This window comes from Narcine bancroftii, chromosome 10 (genome assembly GCF_036971445.1).
Source record: "Narcine bancroftii isolate sNarBan1 chromosome 10, sNarBan1.hap1, whole genome shotgun sequence".
Lineage (NCBI taxonomy): Eukaryota > Metazoa > Chordata > Chondrichthyes > Torpediniformes > Narcinidae > Narcine > Narcine bancroftii.
The window spans coordinates 76411029-76429390 of NC_091478.1; the positions used below are offsets into that span (position 1 = coordinate 76411029).

The 18362-nt window shown below is 36.2% G+C and overlaps 1 protein-coding gene across 2 annotated transcripts in view; it reads right to left on the minus strand.

Moving 5' to 3' along the window:
• rspry1 (ring finger and SPRY domain containing 1) overlaps positions 1-18362 on the minus strand; it is a 45546-nt gene that overhangs the window by 16868 nt on the left and 10316 nt on the right. Inside the window, exons 3-8 of one of the 2 annotated variants that reach the window (XM_069901447.1) lie at positions 13498-13610; positions 12028-12154; positions 8690-8748; positions 3541-3607; positions 2488-2619; positions 1033-1148 (exon numbers count right to left, since the gene is read on the minus strand). In XM_069901447.1, coding sequence (XP_069757548.1) covers positions 1033-1148; positions 2488-2619; positions 3541-3607; positions 8690-8748; positions 12028-12154; positions 13498-13610 — 614 coding nt within the window. The remainder of the gene's footprint in view (positions 1-1032; positions 1149-2487; positions 2620-3540; positions 3608-8689; positions 8749-12027; positions 12155-13497; positions 13611-18362) is intronic. The other variant, XM_069901448.1, reaches the window with a different exon arrangement.

Below are 18362 nucleotides of genomic sequence, written 5' to 3' on the forward strand. Positions count from 1 at the left end.
AAAACCAAAGATCCAGTTTACTTAAAAAAATTCTCAACACGCCGGTTACTTTCACAGACACAAACTGTAAAAGAGATACATCATCTCTTCTCATTCTGCCTAATTTCATAATTACCAATAACTTGTCAAAATTAATCAGTGACCTGCCATTTTCCATGTCATTGACATGATTCCCTAGTTATCTTAAAGAATAAGATACATACACTTCAGATTATCTTGATTTTAGAAAGCTATGTGTAAATTGTATTAGATAATCAAGGATTAAAGGAAGTTAAGCACTTAGGGTGGTGGCAACACTTTCCCTGGTGATGAATCCCTTTGAGGGAATCAAACAAATTGAAGATTGCAATTATACAAGTAAATTTCCATGGTAGAAATCATTCACCATTAAAACAACAAATCACATTCCTCAACTCCTATCTTCCCAGGTCATCAGCATAGTTTGTAATATTCCAAAATGACTTTGTCAAGTCAAATCAGTTTCCAGTGTGGCCTTTTAAAACCCTTGAAAACTTTATATGTTTCAATTATAACATTCCCCAAATGCTGAGAATGATTCTATCTTCTCTGTCTCTTATAGGATAACCCAACCCCAGTAATTACTCCAATAATCCATTATTGTTCTTCCTATAAAGCTAGTTTAGTTTTCTTCTTCAGGTAAGGAAATCAAAACTGTACTATTCTGTGGTTTTACAAAAAAAGCCCTTGATAACTCAAGTAAGATTTCTTTACTCATTGTGATAAAAGATTAGCATATAATTTGATCCTGTACTTAATGTATCTGCCAATCTCCTACTCGCCCATCATTTAAAAAAATGTTTTCCTGCCAAAGTCGACTACCTTGTTTTTTGTCACAAACTTTCCATTTTCCTAGTTTTCTTTATAATTTTATTCAAACCCACCCATCTTTTTTTTTGCAACTTTCTCACAATTTCCTGTCCCAAATAACAAAGTTTCAAACTCTGAGTCACAAGGTTTCAAACATCACTTGAGGAAATAATATTAATGTTACAGAGCAATCAAAATTCTTACCTCTAAACCATCTGGAGATATTTTGAGGTATTCACTAACATCGTTGCTATTCAACATTGCATTAATGTAGCTGAGATTTACTTTCTCGTAAGTGAACTGCCTTTTCCGTTTCAAAACTATGTTTAAAAATAAAGGCATTAAGAACAATATCCACAAACATTATGTCCTTAGATTGACAATTCTTATCAATTCTGCACTGAAATTATTTCATGCACCAAAGTGGAACCGTTAGTTCTCATCCCATTTAAGTACTTTATGCAGATAGATCCAGGTCCAATAAAAATGTAAATGCAAGAACAAATGAGTATGAAGAACAAATAAGTTTTTCTCCAAACTATAATTTATAACTGGATTTCAGGCCTATATTAGTTTTTAATTATTGTTCTTTTAAGAGGTGTTCTAAACTCTAAGGACATTTTTGGCAATTACTGGAATGTGGTTGCAGGATGAAGAGGACTGGGAATTAAATAGCCAAGGATATCGGGGAATACTGAAAGACAGACAGGAAGGCAAGGGTAATGGAGTAGAGCTCTTAGTTAAGGATGAGATCAGGGCATCAGTGAGAGATAATATCTGCAATGAGACAGGCAAAATTAGTGATCTAGTAATTAGGGATCCTCTTGGAAAGAGTGATCATACAAATGAAGGGTGCAATCGTTCAGTCTAAAACCAGTATGCTATCCCTAAACAAGGTAAACTGGAAGGGGATAAGGGATGAGTCGGCCAGAGTAGACTGGGAACACAGGCTATAATGGAAGGACGGCTGAGGAACAGTGGAAGACTTTCAAAAAGTGCTTTTTTTTAAAAAAAACAGTACTCAACAGAAATTAAAAACAAGAATAGCAAGGGCAAGTCATGCACAGCAGCATGCTGCAATTGCTAACTATTTAGATAATAATCTTGTATAACGTTGCAGGCCCAGCACTGACCCCTATGGTACCCTGCAACTGTTCGCGTTGTACAAGATTATTATTTAAATGGTTAGCAATTGCAGCATGCTGCTGTGCATGACTTGTCCACTTGAGAGAGATGAAATAGGATTTATTTTCCCCTGATGGAATGTGTGCTTTGGAACCATTATTTCCCTAAAGAGTAGTGGAAGCAAATTTCGCTTTTTAAGACGGAGGTAGGCAAATACTTAATACTCCAGAAGATCCAAGGTTACCACAGACATATGGGAATGCAAAGCTAAGGTTTTGATCAGCTTAGCTATGATCTTAATTTGCAAAAAGAGCTGAAGGATATTCCTGATCTGCATGTTCATATGCTTGTATATAGACTTGAAAGCCTCTCTGGATACATTGTTTTTGTCCTCAAGTTAACATCAGAATTATTTTGATGCAGCAGTCGTGCAAGTTAGGCACTTTTATTTAATCAGGCTTTGAATGGACATCAACAAATTACAATCATTCCATCTTTATGACAGGACATATCACACAAAAATTATGAACTTACACAAATTATCCAGGCTCCATTGTGCACAGAAACCAACTTGCCGTTTCAGATAATCTCTGTGATTTACCCATGATTCCAAAATTAGCAATTGATCACTAATATATGATTCAGAGACGGTTAACTTATTTTCACCTGCAATTAAAATTTTTCACTCCTGAAGAATTCATGGCATGGACTCACGCAAACAATTACATTTGAGATTTACAGCAATAAAAAATCGTTTTGTGCAACACAAATACTAGAATTGCAATTTGCACCTTTTAAGATCAATCTTACTTTTATTACACCAGTTCAAAGGCTTATCATGTGTATCAACATGCAAATTCAATACTCAAGCTTTGCACATTCTGCACCAATGCTCAAGGGCCAAAAGTAGTTTTAAAATTGTTATCGAATTATACCAAGAATTACTGTGGACACTTGTGGTCCACTTATTACTAAAATTTACACAACTCTGGGTAAAATGTGAAAAGAGCATCCGTCGTCAGAGCATGATGCAAGACAAATTGAACAGGTAGTGATGATCAAAGATCAGGATTTCAAAAAGCATACATGGTTTTGATAAGATAGACAATGTATTTATTGGGAGGAGGAGGTGTGGAAATAAATTGAATGCATTGAAGAGTCAAAATTTACAGCAGCTTTCTTTGGATAAATAACTAATCAACTTTTCTCAGATTAATTAAGCCATAGTACGCTAATACATTTCCCATCATTCATCAGTATTGTTTATAAAAATATTTAAGCAGTATTTTGGAATTTGAGTGCAAATCATTGCTCTTTGGATGCAGGGAAACAACCCTGATTACTGATGCTCGCATGAGTTACAACACAGAATAATTAAATACCATGAATCTGCACACAATTTTCTCAAATCTCACACTTGCCTTGGCTACCAACAGCTAGCAAGTGCAAGTTTTTACTGGAGTTGTAATGACCCAGTCATATGCCCGAGCAATCAATGCACTACTACATGCTGTATTGTTTAAAACAAGAACAAACATTTACACTGAAAATTTTCTCCTTCCGTTGTGCATATTTCCAAAAACTTACTTGTTTGTGCAAACTTCTCCAGGGCAATAAGAGAGAAAAGCATGACCATGGGGTGAGACTGTACACTCTGTAATATTAAGAGTTACACAATAAGTACATTTCTACAGTAGTTAAAGATTTTTTTTAACGACATAATTTAAGTCATGCAAATAAATATCATTTTGGTTTCTTTCCCATCGACACGGAAGCAGACAACAGATTTTAATAGCTCGATTTGTGAATGGGATGGACTCAAAAGATAGTTCCATAATTACTTGTGTAAACTGATTGCTATTTAGAATTTTCTGGCATTTAATTATTTGTAGGCACTCCAAGAATATAAAAGGCATCAAAAAGATACCACATAAATTCTTCAATTATTATATTACCTGCATTAATACTTCAAAAAGAACTGAACTCTTATTCTCAAAAAATAACCTAAACCATCCATAAAAAAAATTGTAACAGATTATTGTGTGGCCAAGTATTTCTTCGGAACAGAGAACCAGGAATGGGAACATTTGTCAAGATGACCTCAGATTAATACATGATCCAAATCCACAAAAGCAGCTGGGCCAGATCTAGACATTTAGTTTGAATTCAAAGACAACAAAAATATGGCAGGAATAGATGTTAGTAGCTACAATGAGGTCCAATGATTGAATGTTTAATGCAGGTTTCAGCCTAGGAAAAGAGAAACCATGCAGAAGCAGACAGATCTGCCTTTGATCACTTAGTTAATATTAAACGGATGGGTAAATTAAAAACAGTGCAGAAATCCAGAATATTCTCTCTTTACAAAATTAAGAATACCAGCAGTACTGGCAAATAATAATCTTCAGGGAACACAAACCAAAACTCATCTCTTAAAAGGCAAATTGACAATATAGCACCTTTTCAAAGGTTAACATCTGGATTTGGTATGATAAAGGCCAAGAAAATGTTCTCCAAAAGTTAGGTTAATAGTCACAAATCAAAAGTAATTCAGGAATAATTTTATCCACAGCCGAGTTAGATTATGATCACTACCAGATTGAGCAGAGGCAAATTAGAAGAATTTCTTTTTTTTTGAGTTGCACACAAGGAAAACCCAAAAAGATGATTCAAGGTTATTTTATTGCCATGTAATAAAGCAGAAAATCCAATATTACACAAAATTTCCTTCAGTTTGTCATAAAGCTGACAGAGTCACCATTCGTATTGTCCAGTGCCCCGTACAGTAAGAGAAAGAAGCAAAGGAGAGTCCCTTCAGAGACACAGAGCATCCTTGGATTCACCTCCAGTGTTCTCGCAGCCTCTGCAGTCACAAGACCCTTGTTTAATCCATTGGCAACTCAAGCTCCAGTTTCAAACCTCTGATATGATCAGGAAGCTTTCAGAGCCAGAAGCTCTTAGGGAGCCTTCTTGCCCTCAGAACCCTCTTGAATCCCAGTTCTAATACCTGGTTCGCATGAGCCAGTCTCCAGCAGCCCACAGCCTGTGAGAGTCCTGTGAGTCCTTCAATCGCAAGTTGTCCACAGCCTATGTGGGCCCTTCAGCCTCGGAGCCCCTCGATGGTTCACTGCCATGGTCTCCTATGCTTCGTCTCAACAGGGATGTTTCTACCCGCTTCAGGTGCCCTGTGCCAGACCCCTTCCTCCCCCAGGGTCTGCAACTCTTGAGGCCATTACCAACACAGGTGTTGTCATCTTGGGCACAGACCCATTGTTGTAGGATTTTAAATAGAAATAGCTCCTTTAACAGGCCATTAAAAGTCAGTACAGAGCCGTCAGCATTAGGAGCATGGGATTTTAACTTGAGGAGGCACGCTGTGTCTCCATGCTCCCTGGGTATGCACCAGCGGCAGTGCTGCCGTTACAGCAGAGCCGCCATTTTTAAAAAAAACCAAGATGAATATCAAAGTTTTGTGACTGTGTGCAGTCTTCGAACCTAACTACAAGAATTAGAAAGAGTACAGGGAAGAGTTACAAGGATATTGCTGAGATTGGAGGAGCTAAAGGGTAAAATAAGTTTATTCCCTGGAGTGTCAGAGAATGAGGAGACATTTGACGGAGGTGTACAAAATTATGAAGGGTATGGATAGAGTAAATACAAGCAGGCTTTCACCACAGAGGATAGGTGAGACAAGAATTAGAGGAGATTGGTTAAATATTTAGAGGGAACCCTAGGGGAAATTTCATGCAAGAATGGAGAGAATGTGAAATGAGCTGCCAGATGAAATAGTAAATTAGGGATTGATTTCAACACAAGAAAAATTTGGATTGGTACATTGATCAGAGACATATGGAGAACCATGGTCAATGGGACAAGGCAGAATGTTCAACATGGACTAGATGGGCCAAAGGGCCTATTTCTTTGCTGTGTGTTCTATGGCCATCTGGGCTGCCCACAGTATATTTACAGATCAGTATATACACTGCAAATGCTAATCGTTTCATTGCATCCAAATTGACAGATTTAAAGTACAGTGAATCCTCATTAGAACGCGATTCATTAATCCACAGAATCGTTTATAGCGCAGGTGTCTGTGGACCCCAAACTTTGCAAATAAGTTTATTAAAATTCAGAATACTAATATTAAAAGAATGTGCTTGCTTTCTTTCATTGAAACTGTTAGTTATGAGCTGCTTTCAAGTGGAATCGCCGGGAGAATGCGGCTCTGGAGCCGGCTGTGGGTGTCTACGAAGGGACGTTCAGGTGGCAGAACACCACCTTCAGTGGCACGGTCCGCAGTGGGAAGAGGTGCTCCAGAGCAAACGCTGGCTCCTGAGTTGGGGCAGCCGGCGCAGCCCTGTCATCCCACACCTGGGGGCTGTCAGGGTTTGATTATCCGTAGACACTCTGACATATATGTGTCTGTTCCGCGACTCGGCTGTAACACAGTATGAAATCTTGGACCCCAACTACTCCATTCCAACAAGGTTTTACTGTACCAAATATTTAAACTTTCAAATGTGTCAATTTTAACATTTCAAATTTCCTCATCCACCAGTTATATCTAACAGCGTATGTAAAGGTTAAAACTTTTTTTCTGATCTGTGGTTGTTTTATGACTTTCCCTTTAAGAAGGATGTTGTTTTGTAGAGTTACCATAGTTACTACGACATCATATGTTGTAATATCCAAGAGGACAAGGAACTCCTTCTCATTCTTAGAAGTTCACTCGAAAAACTTTTCTTTGAATTATTATTAATCATTTTAATTTGTTTTTATTTGTTTATTTGCTTTTATCAATGAAAAATTAAAGCTATTAACAGCTGCAAGTACAAAGTTTGATTGATTTGGATGAATAGAGGCAATTCAGAATATCGCTGCTTACTTTCCTTGAAGATAACATTTTTTGAAAGTGGGACATTTTAGCAGGAGGGAAATGTCGTCTACAGCATCCTTATGAGAATCACAGGAGATAGCAATTATTCTGGACTTTTCATTCCAACCTCTATCAAAAATAAAATCATTCTCATAACTATTTTCAATTATGTTGTAAACATTACACAAAATAATCTTCCACTTACATCCATTAGTTCTGTCTCATCTGGATTATATGAGTTTTGATTACATCCTCATCTTTCTTAACTAATTCATCCTGATCCAACAGCTATTTTACTCATATTTTTTTAAACATACAAAATCTCCCAAGTGTGACTACACTAAATTAGAAAGTTTATCACTGGCTATTCAGTCAAGCCAAACTCAATGGCATCTGTTTCAATGGAGTCATTTCTTCAATTTCAAACCATCTAAATTGTGGCTACAGCAGCATACTGCAATGAACAAAAATCAAATATTTTACTGTAGAAACCTTTAGTTTGTGCAACATTAAGTACAATGAAGTACTTGCTGCAGTTTTGCACTGCCAAGTAACCAGAATTATTTTTCCGTGAGATCAGAAAACACATTGCATTCAATGTCAAAGTTTATACCCTCTACAGTGGAATAAAATACAAGGTAGTCTTACTTCCAAAAAGACCTGAATAGTTTTAAACATGATACAAGTATTGGACTCCAAAAAATACTATGCTAAGGCTGTAGTGGTACACAAATAACCTCCATCAAACCACTCCATAATTTTAAAGATCTCTATCAGGATCTCCCTCAGCATGAAAAGGAAGTTAATTCATTCTTTCCATTAATTGATAAACCCCTACATCTGGTATTATCCTTGTAAAGCTGAGTTGTAACAGCTCTAGTGCCTCAGCATCCTTTTCCAATGTGGAATCAAAAGACCTCAACTTAAAAGCAGTTTAATTCTCCATTCTCATCTTTGCATTCAGGCCATCATTAAGGTACTGCCCGTATTATGACATCTGCCAAATTCATTTTTCACTGGTTTATATATCATTTCCACATGGAAGTACAGTACAACTCCAATGATCCAAAAATCAGATTCTCCGAAATCCTCATTTATTTGAAATTTTTTTCCAGAGCTGAACTAACCAGGGACCTTGGGCTGCTGATGGGAGCGAGGACCTTGGTGGTGAGGTGTCGGTGATCAGGATTTTTTGGAGAGAAGTAAACATTATTTTAATGCTTAAAAAGCCTTCCCTTGATGTTTGTTGTTGTTTAAACACTGTTAGAAATGATTTGCTGTTGCTACTGGGTTGTTTTTCAAAAATGACCATTCTCCAAAAAAAATGTTATCCGACATAGGCCTGGTCCTGACCATTTCAGATAATCAGAATTGTACTGTAACAATCATTTAGCTAGGCAAAATTATACATTTACAAAGCTCATTAGGGAAGCTGATCAAAAGATTGGCTAAAATGTGAAATTTTGGAAGAAGAAATAGATTTTTGAATTCAAGAAATGAAGATTATGCAAGTCTCGTAATGAGCTGATCCCAACAAAAAAGATCAGGCACAATCTTAATGAATGGAACTGATGACTTGAAGAGTTAACATGAAAGTCCGCAGACAGTGATTGTAGTGTAAGACAAAAATGCAGAGAAACTCAGCAGGTTTAGATGCTGTTTTATTTTAAAGAAATTCTCAAAAATACAGGAAGGGACAAGTCTAGATGATTACTGCAAAATGTATAATGCAAATTAAAAAGCAGTAAGATTGCCATCAATTGTAATATGTACAAAACAGAAATAATTCCAAGTTTCAGCCAACATATAATCACCTCAGTATTTGGTGGTTAATGAATCCAATGCATCAATCATACTCACCAGACTTTCCAGTAAATACTCCAAGGTGCCTGGGCTTAGAAGACCAATGCTGGCAGGACCTAAAACATGGGAAGTTTTATGAATGAATAAATCTCATCATACGAATTTCTGGTTGTCGTCAGAAATTAACAGTGATTGTTGTGAAAAAATTATGAGATTTGGGAAATAATCACTCTGTGGACTTCAAAAATAATAATTACTGTTGATGAACCTATCAATTAAATTAATTCAAGAGTGTCAAATACCATTCCATGTCACACTCCCAATTAAAGAGGCATACAGTGAAGCAAAGAACAATGCAAGTACACTGCAAAAATGCTTGAGGGATGTTTTGCTCTATCTATTCACTGCAGCTCCTCCTTCAACAATTTAGAAGAAACCCAGAATATTTAATTGTACTAACAGAAAAAACAGATTTTCAATTTAAAAAGTGCTTATGCAAACAAGAACAATCATAAAAACAGAAAATACACCTTTGAGAAAACAAATCATTGTTTCTTCATTCATCCTGAAGCATAATGCATTTCTTTGCAGATGTTGAAAATATTAGAAAGACATTTATTACCCATCTATGTCATAACAAAGACACAATACACTGCAGCTGATAACAATTTTTATTGGTCAGGGTACTGTTGAGTGGATTCCCAGGCTACTCTGCAAATTATTTAAACAATCAATCAATTGCCATGAGAGGGTAAGAATGGTAAGCACATGATATTTTAACAAATATGCATTTTGCTAGACAATATTTATTTAAAGTTTTATTTAAAGTTTTCATCCATGTAATTATAATTATACAAAGTCAATATTTAAGAAAATTTGAAAATTACAGTGATTACATGGTATTAACCCCTCCCCCTTATCCCCAACCATATAAAAATAATTATGACATTAGAAATATAGTTATAAAAAAGAATTATATAAACAGATAAGAAAAATGTAAAGAAAAAAGTAATATCAACCTGGATTGCACAAAGGATTGGCTCACACACTGGAATCTTACAGTATTTATATTAAACAACTTTAGGGAAGAAGGTTATACAGGCCTTAAGAGGCCAGAAGTACATTCTTACATATTTAGCCCTAAACTTTGCAAATATGGGGTCCATATTTGTACAAAGGTTGAAAATTTATTTCTCAAATTATATATAATCTTCTCCAAGGGTATACAACTTTGAATTTCGGAGTGCCATCTTTCATTGCACAAATGCACATCTAATTTCCAAGTCACTGCAATACACATTCCTCAAGATAGTTGAATAAATTTAACTTGATAAAATGATAGTTTTAATTCAGGTTTTGTTCTTTCTATATTCCCCAACAAAATAAATCTGGATTTTTTGGAATAACAATCCCAGTAACCTGTCCCAAACACTTTTCTAAATCTGTCCAAAAAGTTCTAACTTTAGAACATGACTGAGTTCAAAAAAAGGTTCCTACTGCTTCACCACATCTAAAACATTTATCTGATAAATCAGATTTCATGTTATGTAATTTTTGTGGTGTTATATATAATTGATGTAATTACATTGAACTAAACTGTATCTAACAGTTATAATATTTGTCATACAATCTTGACAGAGTTCTGTCCATCTTTCCTCATCAATTGTAATATTTAAATCAACCTCCCATTTCTGTCTAGATTTATTCCCTTTTTAATAGTATTTGCTTGTAATAAAAGATACATTGCAGAAATAAATTTCTTAGTATAACCTTTACTAATAAGAACCTCCAAATCACTACAAGCTGGCAAATACTTTGTTGGACCTAATTTTTCCCGAGAGTAGCCTCTCAGTTGAAGATAGCAAAAGAATGTATTTTGAGTAATTCCATATTTGCTTAACTGTTGAAACGATATCACATCTTGTTCATAACAATCTTCTACATTTTTAATACCGTTATGAAGCCAAATATTTTTTTTAATGGGTTATCTTTAGAAAAAGGTATAAGGTTATTTTGAATCAGATGTGTTTTAGGTGTTATACTTTCTTTTGCTCCTATTTCATTATTTATCAAAATAGTTTTCAAATGTTTAAGCAAAAATGCCCCCTTCACACCAGTTATTAACTTTGAATCCCACTTATAAATAAATTCCTCTGCTAATGTCTCTCCTATTTTATCCATCTCTATTTTGTCCCACACTGGCTTTCCTGATCCCTCAAATAAAGTGGTAAGAAACCTCAAATGAGTTACTTGATAATAATTCTTAATGCTACACAATATTGAGGACGTGATCACTACATTTAAGTGACACAAGTATAGAACAAGGTTGTTATCTATCATAGCAACTTGCTCAATATTACCCCCTCCTCTAACCTCCCTCATGCAGATAAATCAGATATTATATCTATTATTTAAAATTTAATTCATGAACCTCAATTTAGTACTCCAATCATGTCTGCTCTACGTTGAAATTTAAAGACGACCCCAGAGTACAGTGCACATCTGATCACTAGCGTTTGGCTTATTGCCCAATTTACATTTTCCATTAATGATTCCTCCTCCATACATTCACAATAATAGCAAAATAAAACTAGTGTTAATCGAAGTTGTTAAGGGTTATATTATGGTTATGGATAAATATATCTTTAAAAGAGATAGATTGTGAGGGGTTTTAGTGTAGGTCACTTCACAAACAGAGTAACACTTCATCAAAGACATCTCATTTAAAATGCAAGAGCTTTGCTGAAGTCAGACGTTTTGCAGAGACAATGGAACTGCTTTGGAAAGAACTTCAAAAGGAGGTGCAAATTGGAACAGAATCCAGGCTCAAGTACTGATAAGGTGAGGTTTGGAGCCTTGGGAGAGGTATTTGGTTTTTACAAGCAGAGAGATGAAAAAAGAAACAGGATTCTTCTCTCAGAGGGAGAGGGAGCAACAAATTTCTCTCCGAAACCAACAATAACCTTCATGAGTAGAAACCATTTAACTTTAAATATCATAGCCTGGTGAAAATTCATAAATGTTAAATTCTGTGCACAGTATAAGAAATGCCTGATACCGGAGAAGTGAATGATTAATTGTGAAACAAAGAACTTTCCTGAACATATACACATTTCATACATGTGTGCTTAGAATTAAAGGGGGCTAAGTTAAGTTGATAGTAATAAGTTAAAATTTGACCTTGTTATTATGTTTAAAGAAAATTAAAAGCAACTTTTGTTTAAGTAACCATTGTCTTGGTGAATTTCTATTGCCACTGGGTTTTGGAGTCCTCTGGACTCATAACAAAGTGAACTAAAAAACAATCAAAGTTCTGGACTTGTGCATCCCTGCTCAACACACCCCATACCCCCCACCACATGCAAACATTTTTTTAGAATATGTGTCATCCATACCTGCAAGCTTTTCAGCCAGACATCCCAGTACTGCAGTGGTGTTGCGATGTTTAGCTGGATTGCAAGCATCTTTTTTTGCTAAAGATGCACTCAAATTCAACATTTCTGATAGCTTCTGTAATGCATCCTGCCAAATGTATTTTAAAAATTTGAAACCTTTCAATAATGATTTAAATAAATCAACAAAGCAATTTCGATAGAAACCTTTGTTATTGCAAAATATGAATTTTTTAAAAATTATCTCTTCAAACACATCTTTGCCAAGTGGGACGAAGCCCCAAAAATGTCGAACAGTATGATTATGGTTTACTATTTATTTTTAAGTTAGCCCAGTTTGCATATTATTTGATAACTTTTGTCCATTTTACATTTAAATGTTCTAATTGTTAGAAACGATGCATACATTGTGCACAGTATTTGAGTACACCAACTGCTCAGAGAATATTATCCCAAGCATTTTCCCAAGACAAAACGCAAGTTAGAGTGCCTATTTAACACAAGGGAATAAAAGGAAACCACTTCTGTCTGCTTATAGAAATTATTTTAGACATAGACTCAACCAAGATCTTGGAAAGAGATGAGCCTTCTTCTTCAGGCATGGCCAACCTTTTAATTTTTAATTTAGACAGACAGCATGGTAACAGGCTATTTCAGCCCACGAGTCTGTGCCACTCAATTAACTTACACCCTCGGTACGTATTTGTGGACCAAAGTGGCCTGTTACCTTGCTGGGTATGTCTAAATTAAAAATTAAAAGGATGGTCAACCCTGCTCTAAACATGGAAATGGAAATCACTGATAATTATCAGTAGATTAATATTCTACTTTGTAGTACATTTCAAAAACTGATAAGGATTGGAAGATTTAACAAAGTAGATGTGTATATGAAGATATGGAAAATACAGAAAATATAGAAAACACACCTTGGATGGACTATTACAAATACACTATTGTTGTAACCAGAGACCATAAAAAATACAAAAATCCCTTGTATTTCTTCTGTAAACACCTGATCTTCGAATGTTATTAATTCTAGGCTTTGTTGAAAGAGGTTAAATTACAATGGAATATTTGAATATCAAGTGTACATATTATTCAACTACTAAAAATAAAACTTTTCAACAAGATTAATTCCCTCAAACTGCAACACTATTTGATACATCATTGATTCAGCTTCAGAGCCCTGTAAAAGGGGCAAGTACAGTTACATCTACTGACCATTTATCATTTTGTTGGATCAGTTTTTTTTACACTACAGGAGTTTTCAATACAACTTAACATACTCTTAAACAGGATATGTGGTCTCCTGCTGCAGAACTGGAAAACTTGGATTTAGAATGTATTAACATTGAATAGGTCAATTACAATTTTATGAAATATCATTGTATTCCATACAGCTAATAATTGATGCAGATTTGCATTACTTCTCTTCGATGTAGAACATATTAGAATTGGTCAGGAACTACTTACTTTGGTTGGCAATGGACATTCATCAAGCAGCAACGTAATCACAGCTGGCCCCAATGGATCTTCTAGAGGGATAACTCTGATCAGCGATTGCACTACTTCCAGCCAGCCTTCATCTATCACCAAAAAGCAAAATGAACTTTAAATTCAGCTTTGCCTAAGTCAATTAAATATTGTATGCAATATTTCACTTTGAATATTTTTATTTAGACAACAGGTGATTGGAAACTTTTTAAATACTTATCCTTGAGACCAACATTTAACAAAATATTTCCTCACAGTTTAAGTGAACAGGAACACACAATCAAGATTGTTTAAAATTCTCAGAACTTTGCTCAAGTTAGAGCATCAACTAAATACACATTCAAATCTACTGGCTGCAAACATATTAAAACTGGTTTAAAACTGTCTGACCAACCATGACACAAGACCATAACATATAGAAGTAGGCCATTCTGCCAGTCAAATCCACTCTGCCATTCCATAATTAGCTGATGCATTCTCCCACTCAGCTTCAGACCCCTGCCTTCTCCTTATAATCTTTTATACCCTGACTATTCAAATATCTATTAATCTCTGTCTTATATATAGCCAACAACCTGGCCTCTACAACAATCCATGGTAGCAAATGAAATTACTCTCTGGCTAAAGAAATTCCTCCATATCTGTTTTAAATGGGCACCCTTCAATCCTGAATTAGTGCCCTCTTGTTGTTGACTCCCCTACCATGGGAAACAACTTTGCCACATCTGTTCTGTCCAGGCCTTTCAACATTCAAGATGCTTCTATGATGTCTCCCTTCTTTCTTCTGAACTCCAAGGAGTACAGTCCAAGAGCAGTCAAATGTTCCTCATGTGTTTATCTCTTCAATCCAAGAATCATTCTTGTGAATCTCCTCTGAACCCTCTCCAATGTCAGCACATTCTTTCTTAAATAAGGAGGCTAAAAGTGTACCTCTTATTCCAAGTGAGGCCTCACCAGTGCCTTATAAAGTTTCAACATCACATCCGTGCTCTTGTATCTTATTCCTTTAGTTACAAATGCATTCACCATCACCATGGACTCAACCTGGACATTAATCTCTGGGGTATCCCACACAAGGACCCCCAAGACTCTATGCATCTCCAAATTTTGAAAAATTTCCCCATTCAAATGATAGTCTGTCTTTTTATTCCTTCTACCAAAGTGCATGATCATACACTTTTCAACTCTACTTCAGTTGCTACTCCTTTTCCCCATTCTCTTAATCTATCGAAATCTCTCTCTTGCCTCTCCATGTCCTCATCACTATTTGCTCCTCCACCTATCTTTGTATCAACTGCACACACTTGGCCACAAAGCCATTTATTCCACAATCCAAATCATTATCATACAATGTAAAAGAAGTGGCCACAACACAGACCCCCTGCAGAACCAGTAGCCAACCATAATAGGATCCTTCATTCTCACTCTGTTTCCTATCAGCTAATGCTCTACTCGTGCTACTATCATTCCTGTAATTCCACAGGCTCTCATCTTGTTAAGCAGCCTCGTGTATGGCCCCTTGTAAAAAGCCTTTTCAAAGTTCAAATAAACAACTTTTATCTTCTTTGTCTAGCCTTCTTTCCAACCAATCAGTTGTGATGAAAGGTCTACAACTTTCTTTCTGCTGCCTCCCTCCCTTTTTAAATAATGGAGTAACCTTTGCAACTTTCAAGTCCTTTGGAACCATGCCAGAACTTATTGATTCTTGGAAGATAATTACTTATGCCTCCACCATCAGTACAGGTACTACTTTCAAAACCCAAGGGTGCATTCCGTCTGGTCTGGGAGACTTATCTAACCGTAGACATTTCAGTTCCCAAGCACCTTCTCTCTGGATATTGCAACTGCACTCAACTCTCTTCCTTGAAAGTCCACTATACTGCTAGTGTTTTCCACAGTGAAGACTGATGCAAAATAGTCATTCAGTTCCTCTGCCATCTCCTGGTCTCCCATTACAATTTCTGCAGCATCATTTTCTATCAGTCCTACATCTACTCTTGCCTCTTTTACTTTAAAATAGGCAAAAAAAGGAATCTTTTTGATAGTTTTGCTAGTTTCCTTTCAAAATTCATTCCTTCCTAATGTTCTTCTTAGTTGCCATCTGTACACTTGTAAAAACTTACGAGTCCTCTACCTTCCCACTAATTTTTGCTTCCTTGCATGCCCTTTCTATAGCTTTTCCTTTGGCTTTGATTTCTTGTCAGCCACAGGTGATTTTTTTTTCCATTTAATTATTTACCTGTCCTGAACCTTCCTTATTTCTTATAGAAATTCCAGCCATTGCTGCTCTGCCTACCACCCTGCTAGTTGCTTTCCCAATCAACTTTGACCAGTTCCTCGCTCATACCCCTGCAGTCCCCTTTATTCCACTTGTATACTGACATATCTTTCTCCTTCTCAAACTTTAGGGTAAATTCTATTATGATATTCATATGATGATAATTTCTTCCGATGGATTCTCTTACCAACTCTGGTTAATTACACAACATCAAATTTGGAATTGCCATTTCCCTGGTTGGCTCAGCCACAAGCTGTTCAAAGAAGCCATCCTGAAGGCATTCGATAAATTCCTTCCCTTGGGATCCAGCTCCAACCTGGTTTTCCCAATCAACCTGCATATTGAAATCCCCCATGATTAATGTAACATTGCCCTTTTTGCATGCCTTCTCTATCTTTGTAGAATGTACACACATCCTGCTACTCTTTGGAGCCTTGCATTCAACTCCCAGTGTCTTTTTACCCTTACAGTTTCTTAATTCTACCTAGAGGAATTCTCTATCTTCTAATCCAATGTCTTCACTCTTCAAAGATTTAATTCAAATTTTAACCAGTGGAACCCCTTCTCCCTACTGCCCTGCCCTTCCGATACACTATGTACTCACAGATATTTAGTTCCCAGCTGTGGTCTTGTGTCAACCATGACTCAGTGATGGCCACTGCCAACTTCCTGTTGCGCTACTAGATCATCAACCTTATTTCTTATACTGCAGGCATTTAAATACAAGACCTTCACTGCCTTATTCATCACCCTTTTCAATTTTGTTTTCAAAGAATCCCAAGTTAAATCCTCAATCCTTCACTTGCAATTTTGCACTGACTACCTATCTTTCCTCTATTTGTATATCTTCTGTCCTACTCATTGCTCTCTCATCCTAGATCCCATCCCCCTGCCAAACTAGTTTAAACCCTCCCCAACAGCTTTTGCAAACCTGTCCACCAGAATATTTGTTCCCCATCCAGGTGCAATCAGTACTTTTTGTACAGGTCATTGATCTACAAATGATCTACAAATCTGAACCCCTGCTCCAACTCTTCAGCCACTCATTCATCTGCCATAACCTCCTATTCCTGTCCTCACTGATGTGTGTCACAGGCAGTAATCCAGAGATTACCACCCTTGAGGTCCTGCTTTTTAGCTTCCTTCCTAACCCCCTCTTCAGGACCTCATCCCTTTTCCTATTTATGTCATGGCTGCTCACTCTCCCCCTTGAGAATGCTGTTGACTTGATCGAGAGATCCCCAACCCTGGCACCTGGAGGCAACATACCATCCAGGAGTCTCAATCTTGTTCACAGAAACTCCCACCTGTTCCCTTACAAATCCACGATCACTACAGCTCTCCTCTTCTCCCATCTTCCTTTCTGAGCCAAAGGGGCAGACTCTGCGCCAGAGATTTGACCACTATGACTTGTCCCTGGAAGAGAGCATTAGGACTAGACTCTAGACCACATAGTGAATGAAAGCACAACAAGAATAATTAATACTAAAGAGATGAAAAAAATAGAGAAAGCTGATCAAAGGTAATTTTTAGAAGGAAATTTCACCTTGCTCGCCCACCCAGATCAGTCTTTGCTATATTAGCCGTTACATGCTGTCAAGTTCACCCCTATTCTTGCAGTGTATGCTCTTTTGTGTGTTGATGAAAATATTAGTTATGTCTGAATGATCATTGTTATATATTCTCAAAATTAATAGTTTGTTTCAAAAATTGTCACAGAATTTTAATCCTGCACTAAAACACTATTGTTGATTAGCGGAATAGCTCTAAAAAAAATTCAATTATAATTTCATTAACTATAAAAATCCTTAGTAGATTTTGAAGCATTTTAACACATTTCAGTTTCTACTTTGATCTTGTGTTTTATAATGTTTTGTACTATACAAAAATATTTAAAGTACTCATTGAAAATTCTGCACTTTACTTCTCAGTTTGCAATCTTTAAACAGTCAAGGCAATTTTCTGCTCAGACAGCTTGATGACGAAGACTAGGATTTATTTGGAAATATAATGGACAGCAACTAATGTAGAAACAGAAGTAATTCACCAGAAATGCTTGATCTAACGATGAGCTCCATGAAATACAAGCCATATTCTGAATTAATTGCCTATAGTTAAACAAAAATCAATATTGTACAGCAAGTACACAAGTTTTATCAAATGACTAAATAATCTGTGTCTTTGTTAAAAATGGTATCATTCTGAAAGAGAAAAAAATTAAGACTTTGTTCACTCACACCTACCTTTTCTATAAACAGAACGGAAAAGAAGACAAAACAACAAATTATGACTAGCTCCCAACTTTGCCTATCATATTTATTAATGGCCAACTGCTCTAATCAGACAAATTATTTCTGGGCACGGGTGTAGCACTTAATGAAGTGAGAGGCCTTGTGCTTGTTAAACGAGACAACTCTCAGCACCAGAGTTCAAAGAATACTACTTGGTTTAAGGGCACTGCTTTTTAAAATATGTAAGCAGTGCCAATATTAAATGTAGAGCATCCAAATCAATTTCAACCATTTTCAAGAAGCAAACTAGAAAATAAAACTAAATTCCAAAGCCC